We start from the raw sequence: 21,064 nt of genomic DNA on the forward strand, positions 1-21,064 counted from the left end.
AAGGTCACAAGAATCAGATAAACATGACACCGCCAAAGGAACCTAATAAAGCTCTAATAACTGACTCTAAAGAAATGGAGATCTATGAACTGTCTGACAAAGACTCAGAACAATTCTCTTAAGGAAGTTCACTAAACTATAAAAGTACACAGATAGCCAACTAAATGAAATTAAGAAAACAACTCATGAATAAAATAAGAACTTCAACAAAGAAATAGAAACCATAAAAAAAGTTCTAGAGCTGAAAAATACAATGACTAAATTTGACAATTCAATAGAGAGCTTCAACAGTAGACTTGACCAAGTAGAAGAAAGAATCAGTGACCTCAAAGATAGGCAATCTGAAATTATCTAGTCCGAGGAGCAAAAAGAAAAAAGAGAGCAAACTAAGCCCAAACTTAGCAGAAGGAAAGAAACAATAAAGAGTAGAACAAAAATAAATAAAATAGGAAATAAGAAGATCATAGAAATGATTAAGAAAACTAAAAGTTGGTTTTTTGAAAAGATAAACAAAATTGGCAAACCTTTAGGTAGACTCAGCAGGAAAAAAAGAGAAGGGATTCAAATAAATAAAATTATAACTGAAAGAAAGGACAATACAGCTGATACACATAAATACAAAAGATCATAAGAGACTGTTATGAACAATTCTATTTTGACAAATTGGACAACCTGGAAAAAATGGGTAAATTCCTTAAAACATACAATACACCAAGACTGAATCATGAAGAAATAGAAAATCTAAATAGATCAGTAATGAGCTAGGAGATTGAAGTCAATAGACAAAAACTTCCTGACAAAAAACCCCTCAAGACCAGATGGTTTCACTGGTGAATTCTACCATTTAAGAATTAACTCCAAACCTTCTCAAACTCTTCCAAAATACAGAAAGAGGGAACACTTCCAAACTCATTTTATGAGGCCAGTATTACCAATATACTAAAGGGAGATAACAACACTACATGAAAAGAAAATCTTGAGAAAGAAGAACAAAGCTGGAGGCATCACATTTACTGATTTCAAGCTATATTACTAAGCTATTGTAATCAAAACAGTATAGTACTGGCATGAAAAGACACACAGACCAATGGAATACAATCAAGAACTCAGAAATAAATTCATGCACGTACAATCAACTAATATTTGACAAGGTAGCCAAGAACACTCAATGGGGAAAGGATAGTCTTTTCAATAAATGGTGTTAGAAAACTAGATATTCACATACGAAATAATGAAATTGGACCTCTATCTTACACTACATGCAAAAATCAACTCAAAATGAATGAAAGACTTGAACTTAAGATCTGAAACCACAAAACTCCTAGAAGAAAACATAGGGAAAAATCTCCTTGACATTTGTTTTGGTAATAAACTTTTGGATGTGATACCAAAAGCACAAACAACAAAAGCAAAAATAAACAAATAGGAGTACAAAAAGCTAAAATCTTCTGCACAGCAAAAGAAACAATCAACAAAATGAAAAGACAACCTATGGAAAGGAAGAAAATATTTGCAAACCATACAACTGTTAAGGGGTTAATATACAAAATATATAAATAATTTATTCAACTCAAAGCAAACACCACAATAGTCCAATTAAAAAATGGGCAAAGTACCCAAATAGATATTTTTCCAAGGAACACATTCAAATGACCAACAGACTCATGAAAAGATGCTCGACATCACTAATCATCATGGAAATGCAAATCAAAACCACAATGAGATATCACCTCACACTTGCTGAATGGCAATTATAAAAAATACAAGAGATAAAAAGTGCTGGTGAGGATGTGGAGAAAAAGGAGCTCTTGTACACTGATAGCTGGACAATAAATTGGTAGAGCTACTATGGAAAACAGTGTGGAGGTTCCTCAAGAAATATAAAAATAGAGCTACCATATGATCCAGCAATTCTTCTTCTAGGTATATATCCAAAGGAACTGAAATCACTATCTTAATGAGATATCAGCATCCTCATGTTTATTGCAGCATTATTTACAATACCTAAGACATGGAAACAACCTAACTGTCCATTGATAGATGAATATTTAAAAAATGTAATATATATATAAACATAGATACACACAACAGAATATTACTTAGCTATAAAAAAAGAAATCCTACATTTGCAACAACATGGATGGACTTTCAGGGTGTTATGCCAAGAGAAATAAGTCAGAAGAAAAAGACAAATATTGCATGATCTCACTTATATGTGAAACCTAAAAAAGATGAATTCATAGAAGCAGAGACTAGATTGGTGGTTTCCAGAGGTGCAAAGCAACGAGAATGGATAAAGGTTGTTAAAGGGTACAAACTTCCAGGTAGAAGATCAATACGTTCTGGGGATATAATGTACAGCATGATGACTGTAGTTAACAATACTGTATTGTATACTTGAAAGTTGCTAAGAGAGTAGATTTTAAAAGTTCTTACCACATTAAAAAAATGGTAACTAAGTGAAGTGATGGATATGTTAATTAACCTTATTGTGGTAATCATTTCACAATATATACATGTATCAAGTTATTACATTGTACACCTCTAACTTACACAATGTTATATGTCAATTATATCTCAATAAAGCTGAAAAAATATCTTAAAAATCCCCCAGATCAATTAAAGATCAATAAAGGTGGTTTACAGAAGATAGGCAACTCTGACCGCCAATCATACTTTCTGCTTCTTATGTTGGAAAGGCTCTTTTTCAACTTTTCTACCTGGTGAACTTTTAATCATTCTTAACGGCTCATTTCTCTTACAAAATGTAATTTATATCAGCTTACAACCCTGCTTAAAGCCCTTTGAGAGCTTCCCATTTCACATAATTTAAATGCACACTTTTTTGTCCTGAAAGGCTATGCATGATCTGGCCCCCATTTAAACTTCCAATCTCATCTCATGCTACTCTTTTCATCTAACAGCACATTCTAGCCACATGGGCCTTCAATTCTTTCCTGAAACAAACCAGATTTACTGAGCTGGAGGAAGTCTTCCAGAGGAACAGGTTTTGGGAGAGAGAAGCAATCAGGAGCTTTGTTTTGGATGTTTTGAGTCTAAGATGCCTTTTAGATTTCCACGTGGAGATGTTTAGAAAAGTTCAGGAGAGAAGTCTGGGCTTGGAGACATAACCTGGAAAATCACTGCACATATAAGGTATTTAAATACATGAGACTGGAGGACTTTAGTCCAGATAATGAGTGGGGACTGAAAAAGAGCTGAGATCCAAGGACTGAGAATCAGGACACCGCAACATATAGCTTAGATTACCTTGAAACAAGGATTTATGTGCAGTTTTTCCTTTGGGTGGTAATCCTAGGAAACACTGGTGAGGGACTGAAAAAAGTGAGTAGGAAAGGGAGAAAATTCATTAAAGTGAGTACTAACGAGCTGGTTACTGTTATGGGCAACTAGGTCTCCCTCCCATTGGGGGTCTTCTGAGGAACTATGTGGAAACCACTTCAAAATCATCTCCCCAAGGAATGGGGAAGCTGGGGTATTTATCTACCAACTCCTATATCCTATTAGATTGAGAATGCTCCTGTTGTTCTTAACTCCTGTATATAGGTTTGAGTAAACTCATGAGAACCAGCAAAAGCCACAAGTATAGAAGTGAAGAAATATGTGCTCTTGAGGTTGGAAGCTGTCAGTGTGCATAAGTCCTATCCACCACATACGTAGGAGACAGTGAAGTAGGAGTAAACGTGAGATTGTGGTATCTTGGAACCCTATTGAAGAAAATATTTCAAGAAGTAAATATGCATTAACTGTGTTGACAGGTCAAATAAGATGACTGAGAATTCAGTACTGGATTCTACACCATGGGGTCCACTCTCCATAAGTGCAAAATAGAAATACTCCCCTTCGAGCTTCTGCTGTCTTTCTAGGGCATTGAAAGGGCATGGGACTCAAGTTGCTGCCTCACAGAGAAGTCAGAGTCACTTACTTCCTTTGTTTTGTGGAATTTATCACCCTCTCTCTTCCATTTACTTCTCCTCTACTCCCTTCTTCCAAAGAAGGTTAATTTGAGTTATTCAGTGGAATGGTTGAGGCAGAAGCCAAATGTGAATGATTTGAGAAGTGAATGGAACTTGAGGAAGGGGTAATAAAGTTATCATAATGAACTGGCTGTAATGATGACACTTTTAGCTACTCTACCTATGGGACATTGCAACTAAGTGATTATTGTCCTCTGGGCCTGTCTTTTGCTGTGTAGCCAAATACCTTAGGTTGAGGTCTACCTTGGTCATTTTTCTCCCCCTTAATGTTTTCTGTGAAATTACCCTTGCATAGGCTTAGGAGAGCATCACCCACAAATCATGGATTTTCCACCCTCCACTCTATCTCTCAGGCTTAGCTCTGTCCTTGTGTCATTCACTGTCCCGGAAAATATCCAGGGATTTTCTATTTCACAGGGAACTTTGTAGCCCAGGCTCTCAAGAGCCCACTCAATGAAATTAACCACCCCAATAGAGCTGCAGCCAATGTGTGAAGTTAATGCCGACGAGTCTTTTTCGGGCAGGAATCGAGGCTAGGCCAGGGAAGGAGGAGGGCTTGTAGTAATGAACCATGAGCTGTGGACTAAGGAACATTTATTTCTGTCCCATGTAGTCTGAGGCCAAGACACTTCCAGTATATAAGTGACTCAATATTGTGTCTGGGAGGATAAATATCTAACAGATAGTTTGGAAGAAAAGTCTTTCATATAAGCCCCTGTGAGAAATTATCTTCTCTCTTAGTGAATTCGTTTGCTGAAGCTATGGTTTATTTTCAAGCCTGGAGCATCTAACAGAGGCTGGAAGAGCAAAGTGAATACTGGAAAATAGTTTTGACTCTGATTTGTATCTGCTGTGCATTTCAGAGCTGGTGTCAACTGTGCAGGTGCTGTACATCCCAGAATATTAGTCTTTAGTCCATGGTCAAGTCTTGACATCTCTTAAACAGTCAGAAGCTAATATTACTCCAACTATTTCCCATCCAGGCTGCTCTTTCAGCCTTGTTATAGGCAATATCTGAAGTTGTACCTATTCTTGACTGGCTCAGCAGACCCAAGTGATACCATCATCCTTGCTGTGTTGGTGGATGCTCATATTCTAGGCTCTCATTGTAGATGATGTGCAGTGACAGCCTGGAAAGAGACTCTGCCTTGTTAACCCTCCAGAGAAAGAGAAAGGGAAACTGCAGTCTCTAAGTGGCCTTTCTGCTGGACTCTGTCTCTTTGAGAAGCTGCTGCTTGAATTGGGATCTGATAAATCTTGTCTCTAGTAGTGACAAGACTTATCCACAGGTGGTTATCCCAGGGACACAGGAGATGAGCCCTGTCAAGTTCAGAAAAACAGGAAGGAAAACATTAGAGGTAATCCCTGGTTATCTGATGAGAAGGAGGAAAAGTCTTTGAAAACATTAGTTTAGGAGGAAAGCTTTTTGATTTGGTGAAGTCTTAAAGAGAATTGGTCCCAGTTTGCCTGAGACAGTATTGGTTGATGTCTGTTGAGGATCAGTTAACTTCTGTTAATAATTTTTAATAAGAACTCTCACTCTCAAAATTATCCTAGTTTGGATAATGAATTTCATGTTCATTTTAGCATTGAGGGATGGTTAATACTTGAGAATTGCATTTTAAAATTTGGAGATATATAGAAAGGAGGACATTTTTGCCCACAGTTTGAAACTTTCTTTCCCCTCCAGGGAAAACATCCAAAGGATCCAAAAGGTGGATAAGGTGAGTCTGATTCCTTGGCTGCTTTCTCTCCATGATCCTTTATCCCTTCCTTAGGTCTTTACCTCAGTATTTCTTCATCAGGACTACTCAGTAATCTATTCTGACGGGAGGATGATCTAGACTTGAGTATCAATAGGATTGGACCACAAATCAATTCGAATTCATGAAGATGCTCTAAAGTTGTGAGAATGTTCTCATCTCATGATTTGCTCCTGATGTAGGACCCCAGGCCCAGCATGCTCCTCAGAGATGCTTGGGAAACTAGATAATTCAGTTTTACTCTTCCCTTAACCCATGCTTTCCCCTCCTAGTGTGTCTTTTCTTCTACTCTGAGATGAAGGCATCACATTTTATGGAGGTTTGACACACAATAATGGGAAAGGTATGCCTAATGGCTCAAGTCCAGACATTCTCTATAGACTGGCTGTAGGCAGAGTTAGAATGCATCTTCTTGTTGCTAGTCATGGGTCCAGGGAAGCTCTGTCCAATAGATATGTAATATGAGCCACATATATAATTTAAATTTTTCTAGTAGCCACATTAAAAAAAAGTAAAAAAGAAACAGGCAGAATTAATTTTCTTTTTTGTAAGTAGAGATAATGTCTCTGCTAATTTTTTTAAAAAAGATTGGCACCTGAGCTAACATCAGGTGCCAATCTTCCTTTTTTCTCCCCTTCTTCTCCCTGAAGCCCCCCAGTACATAGTTGTATATTCTAGTTTTAGGTCCTTCTGGCTCTGCTATGTAGGACACTGCCTCAGCATGGCCTGATGAGTGGTGCTAGGTCCATGCCCAGGATCCAAACCAGTGAAACCCTGAGCCACTAACGTGGCATGGGCAAACTTAACCACTCAGCCACAGGGCTGGCCCCAGAATTAACTTTAATGATATATTTTATTTAACTCAATATATCTAAAATATTATTGTTTAACATGTAATCAATACAAAAAATTATTAATGAGGTACTTTACACTCTTTTTTTCTTATTAAGTTTTCAAATTCTGTAATTTATACTTACAGCACATCTCAATTTGGACAAACTATGTTTCAAGTGCACAAAAGCCACGTGTGTTAGTGGCTATTGTATTGGACAGCACGTGTCTGGGGGTAAGATGAAGTCCTTGGAGTCATAGCAACCTTAGTTCTTATCACAAGTAAATTTTGAAAATTTCTTAACGTCTCTCAGTTTAAGATTCCTCATCTATAAAATGAGTAAATTTTATGTCTCAAAATGTTCAAACTCATAATCTCTTTATTTCCTGAACTTTCTCTTCCCTCTCCATTACTATCTTAGTTAGTGGCTTTATCATTCCATCTTGAGCCAGAAAAAAAATCGTCTCACCCCTCTTGCACATCCAGCCAGTCACCAAGTCCTCCCAAATATTTCCCCAGTTAAGTCCACTCCTTTCCATTCCAATTCCTGCTTCAGATCTTCATGCCCAGGTCATCCCCTCACCAATTTACCTTCTATATGTTTAGTTGTGTCTTTGCCTTGACCGTCACCCGCATCACCTAGAGTAAAAGTCACAAAGCTGTGGTGCTCGACAGAATTGCCTTGTTTTTAAATAATTTTAGAAGTTAGTCTCAAACATTTAAAAATCAGTAGATTTTACATAAAATTCTGAAATTATGGTTTCCTTGAGCAATCAGATGATCTGGCAACATGTCCTTTTAACCTCATGGCAGTGACCAACTGAAGCAGAGTAGCAACTGCTCTCCTAGATGGGGAAGGCTTTCTCCAGCCCATCATAGCCCTAACTTGGCCCAATTCACTCTCTGAAGCATACATTCCCAAATTCTCAGTAGAGCATATAAAGTCTTTCATCATTTATCCTTTATCTGTGTCTCTTCGGTCTCATTCTGTGTCAGTACTTCCTCATATTTTGTTCCAACATCAAACTGCAAATACCTCCACAAAATGCCTCACTATTTCATGACTTTTATGGTTTCGCACACTCTCTTTGCTCTGTTTAGAATGTTCTTCCCTACCTAGACAGCTAGCTGAACTCCTATTCATCCTTGGAAAGTCAGTTCAGACGTCACATTTCTGGAAAGCCTTGCTCAATTCCCATCCCCCTTCCCTTTCCTGCTATAAGTTCATTTAGATTCTCCTCTATGTTACTTCCATACTTTGATTATTTCAGTCATCATGCTCATCACATCTCCCTGTATTTTGTTTGCTTACATAGCTTTCCTCTCTACTGTTCTGTGAATTCTTGGCACTTAAGGGACATGTGTTTTTCATCTCTGTATACTCAACATGCAGTACAGTGCATGGTACATATTGCCATTTTCGGAGACCAACAAGTAACACTCCTTTCTGACTTATCCAAGTTCAGAAAAAATTGACAGCAACAGGAGTCATGCGGAAGGGCTCAAATTTCAGCCTTCTCATCAATAAAAATCACTCTGAAGGAAGTGTCTTAGCTGTGTGACCTAAGTGGGTTCTAACTCACTGCTACGCTAGGCGTATTTACCATCCTGGTCACAGGCATCTGGACAACCACCAGCCTCTGAAGCAGGGATAGACACCTTTTGTATGGATGATGGAAGATTAGAGCAGGCTGAGGCCTGGCAGCTCAAAGAGAGAACCCAGGTAGCACCAAGCCAAGCGTGCTCAGTTGCTTCTCCTAAATTTATCAGTCAAATAAGTCACATCTCTGATAATTTTCTTCCTCAGTTATGGAGAGAAAATCTCTCCCTTTTATGGAAACATGAGTAGTAGAGGATGTGTATCCCTAACAGCCCATAGCAGAGATCGAATAAGTAAATGAATAACGTTAATTTGAAGGTGAAATCAAAGCGATAATGCATGTTAGTACCCAGCCACAAATCTGTTGTGTAACTGTGTTAGCTTTTGCTGTGGTAACAAACCACATTAATATCCGATGTCTTACAATGTAAACTTTTATTTCTTACCCAGGTTAATTGAGGGCTGCAGGTCAGTTGAGGTTTTGTTGGGCTCAGCTGGGCTTGGCTCTAGGCTGGGCTGGGTTCAAATTTCCTCTGTCTTCTCATTCTGGGAAGTGAGTTGAAAGAGCAGCCAAGCTAAACCATGCAACTGCAATGAGGAGTCTACTGATGCAGCAAATGCCTTGTACTCTTTGCTCTCATTTGCCAAAGCATCTCACATAACAAAGCTAAAAGCCAGTGAATCAGGAACATCCACTTTTCCCAAACGATGCTTGAGCAAGTCATCTGATAATGAGAAAGCACGTATAATTCTAAGAAGGGAGCCGATAGTGGGAAGCAGTAATCCAATCTATTACAGTGACTCGAAACAAGTTTCTTCTGTTCTATGGGCTACATTTTCTTCATCCCTAGTATATTGGAGTAAAGATTCCTCCTTTGACCACATACCTGGGCACTGTGGCCCAGGCAAATTGATGCATAAAGTTAACCATCTCAGCTTTCCCTACAGAAGGCAAGTTTCATCTTGTTAGATATGGCCAGGGAGCATTGTAGATCTTTTTCCTCTGCATTGTGGTGTGCTACTTCTTTCTCCAAACACTTGCATCTGAGTTTGGATCACCTTTGTACCTTCACCACTACTCCATGGAGCAAAAGGTGCTGATTTCCCAATAGAAGCTCCAGATCCATTGTCTCGTGAAAATTCTTAACCTGAGTTTGGACCCCAGTCACAAATTCTTTTCACATCTCTCTCCTCTCCAGTAGTGTACCCTTTCACTCACCGCCTCCTGAATCAGAACTTATCCCCATTTACCTCATTAGAACCTTGGTAGGTGGGTTCCTGGTTTTTTATTTCATCACAGCATTTCATAATTTGTATGCATGTTACATTTCTTAGCATGTATGTATTAATTATTATGTTATGAAAATAAAAATGTGAGAGCTTAACAAATGATGCACAGCCTTTAAACCCATAGGGAAGGAGGGGAGAGATATTTTGATCTGAAGAAATTGTGCAGGCACATGCATACATACAGGAAAGAGGTGTGAAATAGCACAAACATAGCTGTACACATTGCATAGTATACGCAAAAACATAGCTATACACCCTGGATGTAGAGGCTCCACATTTCTCATTGAATTTTCTGCATGGTTCCTGACACTGCTCCCTCTTCCCTCCAGTTTTGCACATCACTTACCACTTGTTTCTTTTTTCAATCTTCCTCTTTGGACCTGATATCTGGACTTGGATATCATTACTGAATAGCATCTTCCTGTGTCTCTTAAAGCTTAGCTTCCACACGTTGTCTGTTTCTTTTTAATCTTAGATACTCAAAGATTCAAGAAATATTGAAAATTAAGATGACTTATTCTCCTCTAATCCATAATCTGAATTACATACAGACTTCAAGTGCCAGGAACTGATAGTCCCAATGTGCTAAAGGAAGCAATGGGAGAAATTATAGATATCCTGATTTTGGGGGAAGGCAGAAGCAATATCACAAATGCCAGAGTTAGTAATAATGGTGAACTCTCCCCAAACGCCCAGAAGCTAATTTGCATATACCTGTTTCCTGTTTTCATTTTCAAATATCTTGCAGATTGTGATTTCCTGTGATTTTGTTTTTCAGCCGTTTCATGCTCACTTATTGGTGAACTGTGAAACTTCAACTCACTAATAGCTTGACTCTGTAAAAATTGTCATGTGCAACAACTGTCAGACACTACACATAACATGGGTGACAGCCTGTCAGTCCCTGGCTTAATAACATGTTTGCATAGTGTGACTACAATAGAGGCTGCTGAGAAACAAAAGGATGTGCTGATTAGATATAGTCCAGGAGATATCCTTATCAAATATGAAACGCATGCCATTTGAATTTCAGTGGGACTATAGCCTGGTGACACTCTCATCAAAGTCAAAATCTGCCTTTGAGAAACTTCCTTTGAGATACCTGAGTTCTTGAAGAAGGACCTGATGTATTATCTTGAAGTTGTGGAAATTGAACCAATCTGTAAAATGGAGCACTTTTCATTTGTCAGCCTTCACAGGAGAGGAAATAGAGATTGGCCATCTGAAGACTCTTGTTCCTTTTTCTATTTCTGGAAACTTGTGCTGCAGAGTGACTTCCGATCCTGACTTCCGCAAACATCTGACAAACCATCATTTCTTGACTATGAGGTGAATTGTTCTTTTGATGAGAGAACATCTCCAGTTGCAGCCCTGACCTGGTCCTCATGCTGCTGAGGCTCTTGCTGTTGATCTGTGGTGAGTAGGACAGCTCAGAGCAGGGTATGGGATTTCAAACTCTGGGGGCTCTGCCTACTGAAGAGCTGTGAGACTTCTCGGGACTAAGTTTCTGCCTGGTGATGCTCAGGGATGCTGAGATGTCTACTTCCAACTGAGAGCTCAGAGTCAGCAAGAAAGTGGTAAATATTGGAAAGACAGATTTTTGAAGAAAACTATCATTTCAGTTTTTATCTCATAGGAAGTGTTCACTGTCTGTCTTTCTTTCCAATATTAATTCTGTCTTTATTCTTGGCGTTTTCAATAGCCACAGAGATAAATCATACAACAAATTGCCCTCTTAGTTCCTTGTCCTTCCTACTATCAATATTATTTCCCTTTATCCCTCCTGGACCTCCCCATTCCTACCATCTAACCCTAGAATTTATCAACACTAACAACTGCCCGACTTTCAAAATCTTTGTTTTCAGCATCCCCACCCTGCCCTCGCCCCCACAACTGTATTGTATTTTCAGCTTACTTTCTCTAACTCTCCATTTCCAACATGTCTTCGAGTCCCCAGGATTACTTTTCCATTGTCAGTTACTACACTCCATGTCCTCACTTCTCACAGTACTCAGCTTAGATTCTGTAGTCCATCACAATACTCCCTTGGATAGACCGTCGTTTCTCTTCCTCCATAGCACTTTCCTGATTAACACACTCTTCTGCATGCTTCATACCTGTGTCTAAGCAGCTGAACGTGACTTTAAACAAAAAGCCCAATCCTGTTGACTTATCTCTGGTAACATGTAAGACCGCAAATCTCAGATGACCATCAGCAGTACCAGGGAATCCTCCTACATTTTCATAGTCAATGCTCTCCCATTCTTGATGATTACTATTTCATACCTTCTTTTTTTTCCAAACTTCTCCCTTCTTACTCTCAATTTATAATCTTGCTTCATATTTCACTGAGAAAATAAAAGTGATCAGAAGAAAATTTCCGCATCTTTCTATTGTCATGTCTACCAACCCACCTACGTTTACATCCTCATGCCCTGCCTTTTCTCCCCCTACCATGAATATATTTTCTCTCATCCTATCAAAGACAGAATTCTACACGTGTACATTGGGTCTCAGACTCTCTTGCTTTCTCAAAAACTTTGCTCCATCACCAAAAGATTTCTCCATTCCCCATTCCCTAAATATACAAACATTCTACAGTATCTTTTATCTTAAAGTAATAGCAATGCGACCTGATGGTCTCTGTATTTACTGCACCATTTCTCTGTCTCCTTTCATAAAGTTTTCAGCGAGTTGCTATCTTTACTTCACCTCGTCCCATCCTTTCTTTTTAAAATTCATTTTACCTTAAATGATAGTAGCATTCACTTTTTTGATACACCATCTATGATTTTGACAAAGATTTAGGGTTATGTTGACATCGAACCTGAAGTGAGTTTGCTCACTTGTTGCACAGCAAGCCAATCTCTGACACTGGGTGTAGTGGAAGAAAGTAGGAACTTTATTATTGCACAGCGCTGAGCAAGGAGAGAGGGCAGCTAACGCTGAAATCCCAAACTCCCTGAACAGCTAAAAGGAAGGGTTTTTATTTGGGGTTTTAGGTAGGGTAGGGGTAGTATATGGCCTTGCTGGCCAGAGTTTTCCCATCAGCCTGTCTTTGGCCTTAAGACTCCTTGCAGAGAGGAGGGAGCCTGGGACCTTGCTGGTCAGCAGCTTTCCCACCAGCCTGTATCTCCTTGGTAGGGAGGAGATAGTGGATGCAGGTGCTTGTCCTTGGTGGTATCTATCTCCATGGAGGATAGTGGATTCTGGAGCCAGGAAGCCAAAGAGTAAGCAGAGAAAGAGTGCTTTGGTTCTAACCTCATATTTGCTGGGTTTAATGTGGGGAAACTGATATCAGAGTTTGTATCAACTCCCCCTTATTTTATGTCCATCCCTCAATCTTGAGGGATTTGGGGTGGTGACTGATCCAGCTACTTCCTGTTGAAATGGGGCGTAGGTTGTTTCATCTTACTGAACCAGTCTTTTAATAAGGCAGTGATGCTGGTGGGCTCCTGAAGTTAGGCCTGTGTGATGTAAGTAGCCAGATATTTAATAAGAAATTTTTCTAGAGAAAAATAAAGAGAAAAACAAGGTTAATGGTTGGAGAAAATCATAAACCAGTTTCTGAGCCCAGGGGGCAGTCAATCAAGATTCCTAGAAGTCAGGGTTGAAGCATCTGTTGCAGTTTGAAATGTTTTTCATGGTGTCATCAGGCACTCAGGTAGCTTTTTGAGTGGCTTACACAGCAGTAGACATGAATCTCTCTTAAGTTTGTATTAGGTCCTCCAGCTTCAGTTTGCAAGGCTTCAAGAAAAAGAGGAGATTTAGTTTTCAATGATTCCAGATGAAAATGTTGGGAAAAAATCCTGAAAATGTTAGTTTGGAGGTTTGTAGCCAGATATTTCAGGAGACTGGAAGAATTCAAGATCCATTCCAGTTAACAGATGTAAAACAAAAATTTCAGACAATTAAAAGAACTAAAATCCAATATCTATAAGCGTATATTATACTTTCTATGGAAACATAACCTTCCTCTCTAAAATCACCCTCAATTTCACTAGACATAGCCAAATTAAGACTAACTGGTTTGCAAAATAAGTCTAGTTTTAATAGATTTTTCATAATTATTTACATAAGTACAGCAAGAATAGTAATTGATTATATAGGCTCTTTTAAATCTGCTTTGCTGGGACCTTATAAAGAATCTCAGGTTGAACTTTAAAAGCCTCTCAAGGAAAGCCAAGCGAAGGACCTGTCATCAGATTCTGCCTTTGGTACCTACAGATTTGGGTGAATTCCTCTCTTTGTGAGGTTCCCCAAAATATTGAGGTTCCTTGTGCCTGCCAGAGGGAGCAAGATTCTTTGCTCAACCTTACCAGGTCACTGAATCCATAAGCAAGGTACCAGGCCAATATTTCCAAGTGGCTTTATTCCAGGATGTCAACCTTCATTCCTCAAAAGCTGCCTAGTCATATCCGAGCTTGTGTGTTTTTCTCAAATATGATGTTCAAGTCAAAGCCTTGGTGTTATAACCAGTGTTTCCAATTGTATCCTGTTATAAGAAGAACAGATTCTTATTGGACTTTTGCAAACAACCATATTGCCATGAGAATAAGAATACTTACTTATCAGGAGTTTTTACGTTTTAGAGGGTTCAGATAGGGAGAAAAAGATAAATGTTTCAATTTTGTTTACAAATTGCTATAAGTCATAGTTCCTTAAGAGAATAGAGAAAAAGGCTTTCTTAAATCTGAAAAAAACAAAACATCAAAAATCAGCAATATCTTAAGTAAAAAGCCGTAAAAGTTGTAATCATCCCTATCAGTTTATTCTGTCCCATGTAATTGGTTCTTGATCTTAATCTTCTGTCAGCAGTTTGTGAGGTCATCAGTTTTTCTGTTGGAGTTCTGTAATTTCTACCCTGTTTAGTTTTACAATCTGAACGTTTATTAAAACCTGTACTCTAGAGTAAGCGCCAGAGTCCTTTCTATGAATTTCCCTAAAGATGAAACATATTTACAAAAACATCAAAGTAAAACAGCAGCTGTCTGTAAATAACAAAACATTCAGAAGTGGTAATTGACAAAGGTATTTGACCATCTCTGTGATATACAACATTTTGAGATAATAACCAGAATTATGACTGACAATCAGATCAGATAACTTTTAAAATACTTATATCAATAAAACTCATTTACATAATACCATTTTAAAAAGTTTATCATTACTTAATTGACAATGCTTCTTATGTAATTTAACATACAAAATAAGCCTTTTTAGTTTAGCATTTTTCTTATAGGAAGAAAGCAAATTTCTCTAAGAAGTCCCATGGGCCCTCTGAAAATCCCCAAAGAAACCCTCCCTCTACTTCCGGTTCAAAAGAGAGTTTTTACTCAGGACTTGAATATTTATGTGTGCGGGGAAGCTTGTCAAAAATATTAAAAGCTTTAAAACATTTGTTCAGATAGGAAACCAGGTTCACTGCGAAACCGTGTTCAGGTATCCATTCAAAGTCATAACAGAAACAGTCAAGGGGAAACAGAGTTAAAATAGTAAAAAAAACTTTTTTTAATAATTTTTTTATCAAGAGCAGATTAAAAGTTTAGGAAAATTATCTTTTTAAGAAAGAGGAGACCAAATTTTAATTTTGTACCAGTCGACTTTTGACTTATAAATTTATTTACTTCATTGGATTTACTTTAATCTTAGCGAACTTGACCAGACATAAAACTCTTTAGGGCTTTACTTTTACAAACCTTTGGTTACTTCGTTTACATTCAGAATTTGTCCCAGTACTTTAGGACAAATTTATCCTTCTCAACTCAAGAAACAAAAATATTTCTATTCTTTATACCTTTTTACTGAAAACGTATCTTTTACTTTCTTTGTATACAGACCTTTTAGAAATATATGTTTTCTCATAGAAAATTTCTCAGCATACATAAAACATGTTTATCAATAAACCTAAGCACATTTATAGTTTCTTTGACATGAGAAACCAAAGCCAGACAAATATGTGCTTAGTAGTTAACCTTTAATATTGTATCTTATGTGGAAATGACCTAGATACCCAATAAACTGTTATTATTTAACTTAACTTAGTAAAACTATAAAGTTTAAGTTTATAAAAAGATTTTGGAAGCTATTTTTTAAGTATACAGACTATAAAACATAATTATTGTACTTAAAACTCTTACCCAGTTTTAAAAATTACTCTTTAAAACTTCATGTGACATTACAGCAGTTAACTATCATCCTCAGTTGTTTTAAGTACATACATCATAATACATATAATTATCATTGAAAAGTTTTTCCAAAAACTTTTATCCTTTTGTATTTATTTAGTTTACCTGTCTTTAGCAATTATATTTAGATCATCTACAAAAATCTCATGAGACATTAAACAAAATTAGCTATTATACTGAGTTATTAGTTTTGCTGATAAATTTTGTAACAGACATGACATGAGCTCATTTGAGCAGTAAACCCAGGCTGTATGTCTGCATCACAGCCAATGCTGATAACTTTGAGGACATCTCTATTTTAAATCAAACCAGCAAAATTAAACAGGCTTTCATTCATCAATCATTTTATATCATGTTAAATAACTTTGGCTCTTAAAAGCTTTTGCATATTAATTGAAGACTGCATTTCATTATGAGAGATTTTGAATCCTCTCTTCTCTGAAACAGAGGTTTCCCAGAATGACCGTTGCAATTTCTAATTATCTCAAAAGTTTACCTATTTTTACTTGTTTAATTTTGGAGCAGGAATTTTGGGGGAGTTGAAGAGAAGTTCAGCTTGCTGGGAAGCTCAGCAAGAGAGTAGACAAAAGCAGTAGATTTGGGTTTAGCTGCTGGCATGTTTAATTATGTAATTATTTTTTCTTAAAGAGGTAGTAAAGTATTTCTAATTTTATTTAGAAGTCTCAAAAGATTCAAACAGGCTCCCTGTTGTTGCAGCTGGCTTTTCCAATTGCATATATCAGTTAGTGTGAACTGAAATTGGCCCACTTAAGTATATCAATTTTTACAAAACTTTTAATTTTACTAACTCTTATACTTTTAATTATAACTTACATTAGAATTCCATTAACAAGTTTTGGTATTACAATATTGTGTAGGGGAAGCATTCCCAGTTAGACATAACATTTATTCCCAAAGCAAACATTCAGGCAAAGTTGACATAACCTCTTCATGTAATATTAGCTTAAACACTTTAATATTTATAGCCTTATTAACATTAGTAGCCTAACTGTTGCCCCAAACAATCGTTGGTCAGGTTTTCCTCTCTGATTTTTGCCTCCTGACCTTTTAAATTTTTTCAAACTGCGGTAAGTAGAACAGGCTTATCTGCAGTTTGGAGTATCCTCAGAAAATTAAGGATAGATCTACCATATGATTCAGCTATTCCACTGCTGGGTATTTATCCAAAGAGCTTGAAAACACAAAGGCATAAAGATACTTGCACCCCTATGTTCATTGCGACATTATATACAATAGCCAAGACTTGGAAGCAACCTAGGCGCCCATCAAGGGACGAATGGATAAAGAAGATGTGGTATTTATACACGATGGACTACTACTCAGCCATAAGAAATGACGAAATCCAGCCATTTGTGACAACATGGATGGACCTTGAGGGTATTACGCTGAGTGAAATAAGACAGAGGGAGAAAGTCAAATACCATATGATCTCACTCATAAGTAGAAGATAAAAATGACAAAAAAAACACACCACATAGCACTGGAGATTGAACTGGTGGTTACCATTGGGGAAGGAGGGAGTGGGGAGGGCAAAAGGGGTGATTAGGGTCACATGTGAGGGGATGGACTATAATTAGTGTTCAGGTGGTGAACATGATGCAATCTATCCAGAATTTGAAATATGATGTATATCCGAAAAAAATAAAACTCAAAATAAAATAAAGAACAATTTACTTGTGAAAAGTGATGAATTAGATAAATCATTGGCTAACCAATTCAAAGCAAAAAAGAAAAGAGAGAAAAACAACACAAATAGCTCACATTAGAAATGATAACAGGGAAATATCCACAAATACAGTGGAAAATAAAAGAGTCATAAATTACTGAAAAAAAACAAAGAAAGAACAGGCTTGTCTGATGTCCTTTAATGTTGGGGAGCCAATACGGGGGTCCCTTTAGCCCATTCAACCTTAGGCAGTGTTTTATTAAAACCTTTGTTTTAACTTTATTCACGTCTGTTCCATTTATCCCATTGGGATGAGTCCTGTGACTCTTCCCTTTCTGATTTCTCTTTGTTAACTTAATGTCTTCATTAGCATCTGTAAGACCACGAGAAGAAGCTGAGACCCCAAGTTTGATTAAGTTCTTAAGACTAGTCATTATAGTTTCCTTTTAATTTGGTCTTTTCATAGGTACCAATAAAACAGCTGTTTATCATAAGAGCTCTCTAAAAAGTTTCCCAGCTTAAGGATCCATTGTTTGACCTTTTTTTTTTCCTCCAGAGTCTAAAGAATATTGTGGCCACATGGTGTTACAAAAGGAAATCTCCCTCTTTAGACATTGGGTTATAACTATAGGTCGACCAGTTAGCCAAAGTTTTCCCAAGGGGCTCTTAGGTGGAATAGATGTGGCACCTCCCATGTTAATACTTTTAAAAGGAAAGACAAACAGACAGCAACAAATACCAAACAAGCACACTTTCCCAAAAGCCCTGGGCCACAAACGGAAGCCAAAACAAAGACCAAAACCAAAAATCAAAGTGCTTCCAGTCCCAGCTTAGTCCATGTCCTACACTCGGGGGACACCCAACAAATGAAGATCCGCCATGCAGATCTTTCCAAGTGAGCAAGGACCTGACACTTAGTGGAAGAAAGTAGAAATTTTATTATTGCACAGCGCTGAGCAAGGAGAGAGGGCAGCTAACGCTGAAATCCCAAACTCCCTGAAAAGCTAAAAGGAAGGGTTTTTATTTGGGGTTTCAGGTAGGGGAGGGGGAGCATATGGCCTTGCTGGCCAGTTTTCCCGCCTGCCTGTCTTTGGCCTTAAGACTCCTTGCAGAGAGGAGGGAGCCTGGGACCTTGCTGGTCAGCAGCTTTCCCACCAGCCTGTATCTCCTTGCCAGGGAGGAGATAGTGAATGCAGGTGCTTGTCCTTGGTGATGTCTGTCTCCACAGAGGATAGTGGATTCTGGAGCCAGGAAGCCAGAGAGTAAGCAGAGAAAGAGTGTTTTGGTTCTAACCTCATATATGCTGGGTTTAATGTGGGGAAACTGATATCAGAGTCGATATCAATGTGACCACTAACACAATAAAAAAACAGAACATTTCCATCACTTCAAACATTTCCTCATGTCCTCAATTTCTTTTTTTTTAAATTTATTTTATTGCAGTAACTTTGGATTATAACACTATATAGCTTTCAGATGTACATCGTAATATATTTCAAATTCTGTGTAGATTACATCATGTTCACCACCCAAAAACTAATTATAGTCCATCACCTCACATGTGAGCTTAATGACACATTTGCCCATATCCCTCCCCGCTTCCCCTATGGTAACCACCAATCCAATCTCCATTGCTATGTGTTTGCTTGTCATTGTTTTTATCTTCTACTTATGAGTGAGATCATATGGTATTTGACTTTCTCCCTCTGACTAATTTCACTCAGCGTATTATCCTCAAGATCCATCCATGTTGTCACAAATGGCCGGATTTCATCCCTTCTTATGGCTGAGTAGTATTCCATTGTGTATATATACCACATCTTCTTTATCCATTCATCCCTTGATGGGGACCTAGGTTGCTTCCAAGTCTTGGCTATTGGGAATATGCTGCAATGAACATAGGGGTGCATGTATCTTTATGCATTTGTGTTTGCAAGTTTTTTGGTAAATATCCAACAGTGGGATAGCTGGATCATATGGTAGATCTACTCTTAATTTTGTGAGGATACTCCATACTGCTTTCCATAGTTGCTGCACAAGTTTTCACTCCCACTAGCAATGTACGAGGATTTCCTTCTCTCCACATCCTCTCCAACACTTGTTGTTTCCTGTCTTGTTAATTATAGCTATTCTGATTGGAGTGAGGTGATACCTCATTGTAGTATTGATTTGCATTTCCCTAATAGCTAATGATGTTAAGCATATACCTGTTAGCCATCTGTATATCTTCTTTGAAGAAATCTCTGTTCAGATCTTTTGCCCATTTTTTAATTGGGTTTTTGTTTTTTGTTGTTGTTGAGATGTATGCGTTCTTTGTGTATTTTGGATATTAACCCCTTATTTGATATATAGTTTGCAAATATCTTCTCCCACTTGTTAGGTTGTCTTTTCATTTTGTTGATGGTTTCCTTTGCTGTGTAGAAGGTTTTTAGTTTGATGTAGTCCCATTTGTTCATTTTTTCTTCTTTTTCCCTTGTCCTGTCAGACGTGGTACTTGAAAATATGCTGCTCAGACTGATGTCACAGAATGTACTGCTTCTGTTTTCTTCTAGAAGTTTCATGGTTTCAGGTCTTAAATTCAAGTCTTTAACCCATTTTGAGTTGATTTTTGTGCATGGTGTAAGGGAATGGTCTACTTTCATTCTTTTGCATGTAGCTGTCCAGTTTTCCCAACACCGTTTATTGAAGAGACTCTCCTTTCTCCATTGTATGTTCTTGGCTCCCTTGTTGAGTATTAGCTGTCCATAAATGTGTGGGTTTATTTCTGGGCTCTTGATTCTGTTCCATTGACCTGTGTGTCTGTTTTTGTGCCAATACCATGCTGTTTTGGTTACTATGGATTTGTGGTATATTTTTAAATCAGAAAGTATGATAGTTCCAGCTTTGTTCTTTTTGCTCAGGAATACTTTGGCTATTCAGGGTCTTTTGTTGTTCTATATAAATTTTAGGATTCTTTGTTCTATAGCTGTGAAAAATGTTGTTGGAACTTTGATAGGGATTGCATTGAATCTATAGATTGCTTTAGGAAGTATGGACATTTTAATGATGTTAATTCTGCCAATCCAAGAGCACAGCATATCTTTTCATTTCTTTGTGTCTTCTATTTCTTTCAACAATGTTTTATAGTTTTTGGTGTACAGATCTTTCACCTCTTTGGCTAAGTTTATTCCTAGGTATTTTATTCTTTTTGTTGCAATTGTAAATGGGATTGTATTCTTAATTTCTCTTTCTGCTACTTTGTTGTTAGTGTATAGAAACGCAACTGATTTTTGTGTGTTGATTTTGTATCCTGTGACTTGACTGTGTTCATTTATTATTTCTAAAAGGTTTTTAGTGGATTCTTTAGGGTTTTCTATATATAAAATTATGTAATCTGCAAAGAGTGACAGTTTTACTTCTTCTTTTCCAATTTGGATCCCTTTTATTTCTTTTTCTTGCCTGATTGCACTGGCTAGGACTTCCAATACTATGTTAAATGAGAGTGGTGACAGTGGGCATCCTTGTCTGGTTCCTGTTCTTAGAGGGATAGCTTTCAGTTTTTCTCTGTTGAGTATGATATTAACTGTGGGTTTGTCATATATGGCCTCTATTATGTTGAGATATTTTCCTTCTATACCCATTTTATTTAGAGTTTTTATCATAAATGGATGCTGTATCTTGTCAAATGCCTTTTCTGCATCTATTGAGATGATCATGTGATTTTTAT

At 37.6% G+C, this 21,064-nt stretch overlaps 1 protein-coding gene across 5 annotated transcripts in view; it reads left to right on the top strand.

The window, feature by feature from the left end:
- Positions 1-10,754: 10,754 nt before the first annotated feature.
- FCRL1 (Fc receptor like 1) overlaps positions 10,755-21,064 on the top strand; it is a 46,661-nt gene continuing 36,351 nt past the window's right edge. For 2 of the 5 annotated variants that reach the window (XR_011438674.1, XM_023640948.2), the window contains exon 1: positions 10,766-10,899. Coding sequence is in view for 2 of the 5 variants with exons in the window: in XM_023640948.2 (XP_023496716.1) it covers positions 10,869-10,899 (31 nt within the window). In the remaining 3 variants the exon portion in view is untranslated. Of the gene's footprint in view, positions 10,900-10,931; positions 11,061-21,064 lie in introns of those variants that run through there. The other 3 variants (XM_023640949.2, XM_070266994.1, XM_070266995.1) reach the window with 3 other exon arrangements.

The sequence above is a fragment of the Equus caballus genome, chromosome 5, assembly GCF_041296265.1.
Source record: "Equus caballus isolate H_3958 breed thoroughbred chromosome 5, TB-T2T, whole genome shotgun sequence".
Classification (NCBI taxonomy): domain Eukaryota; kingdom Metazoa; phylum Chordata; class Mammalia; order Perissodactyla; family Equidae; genus Equus; species Equus caballus.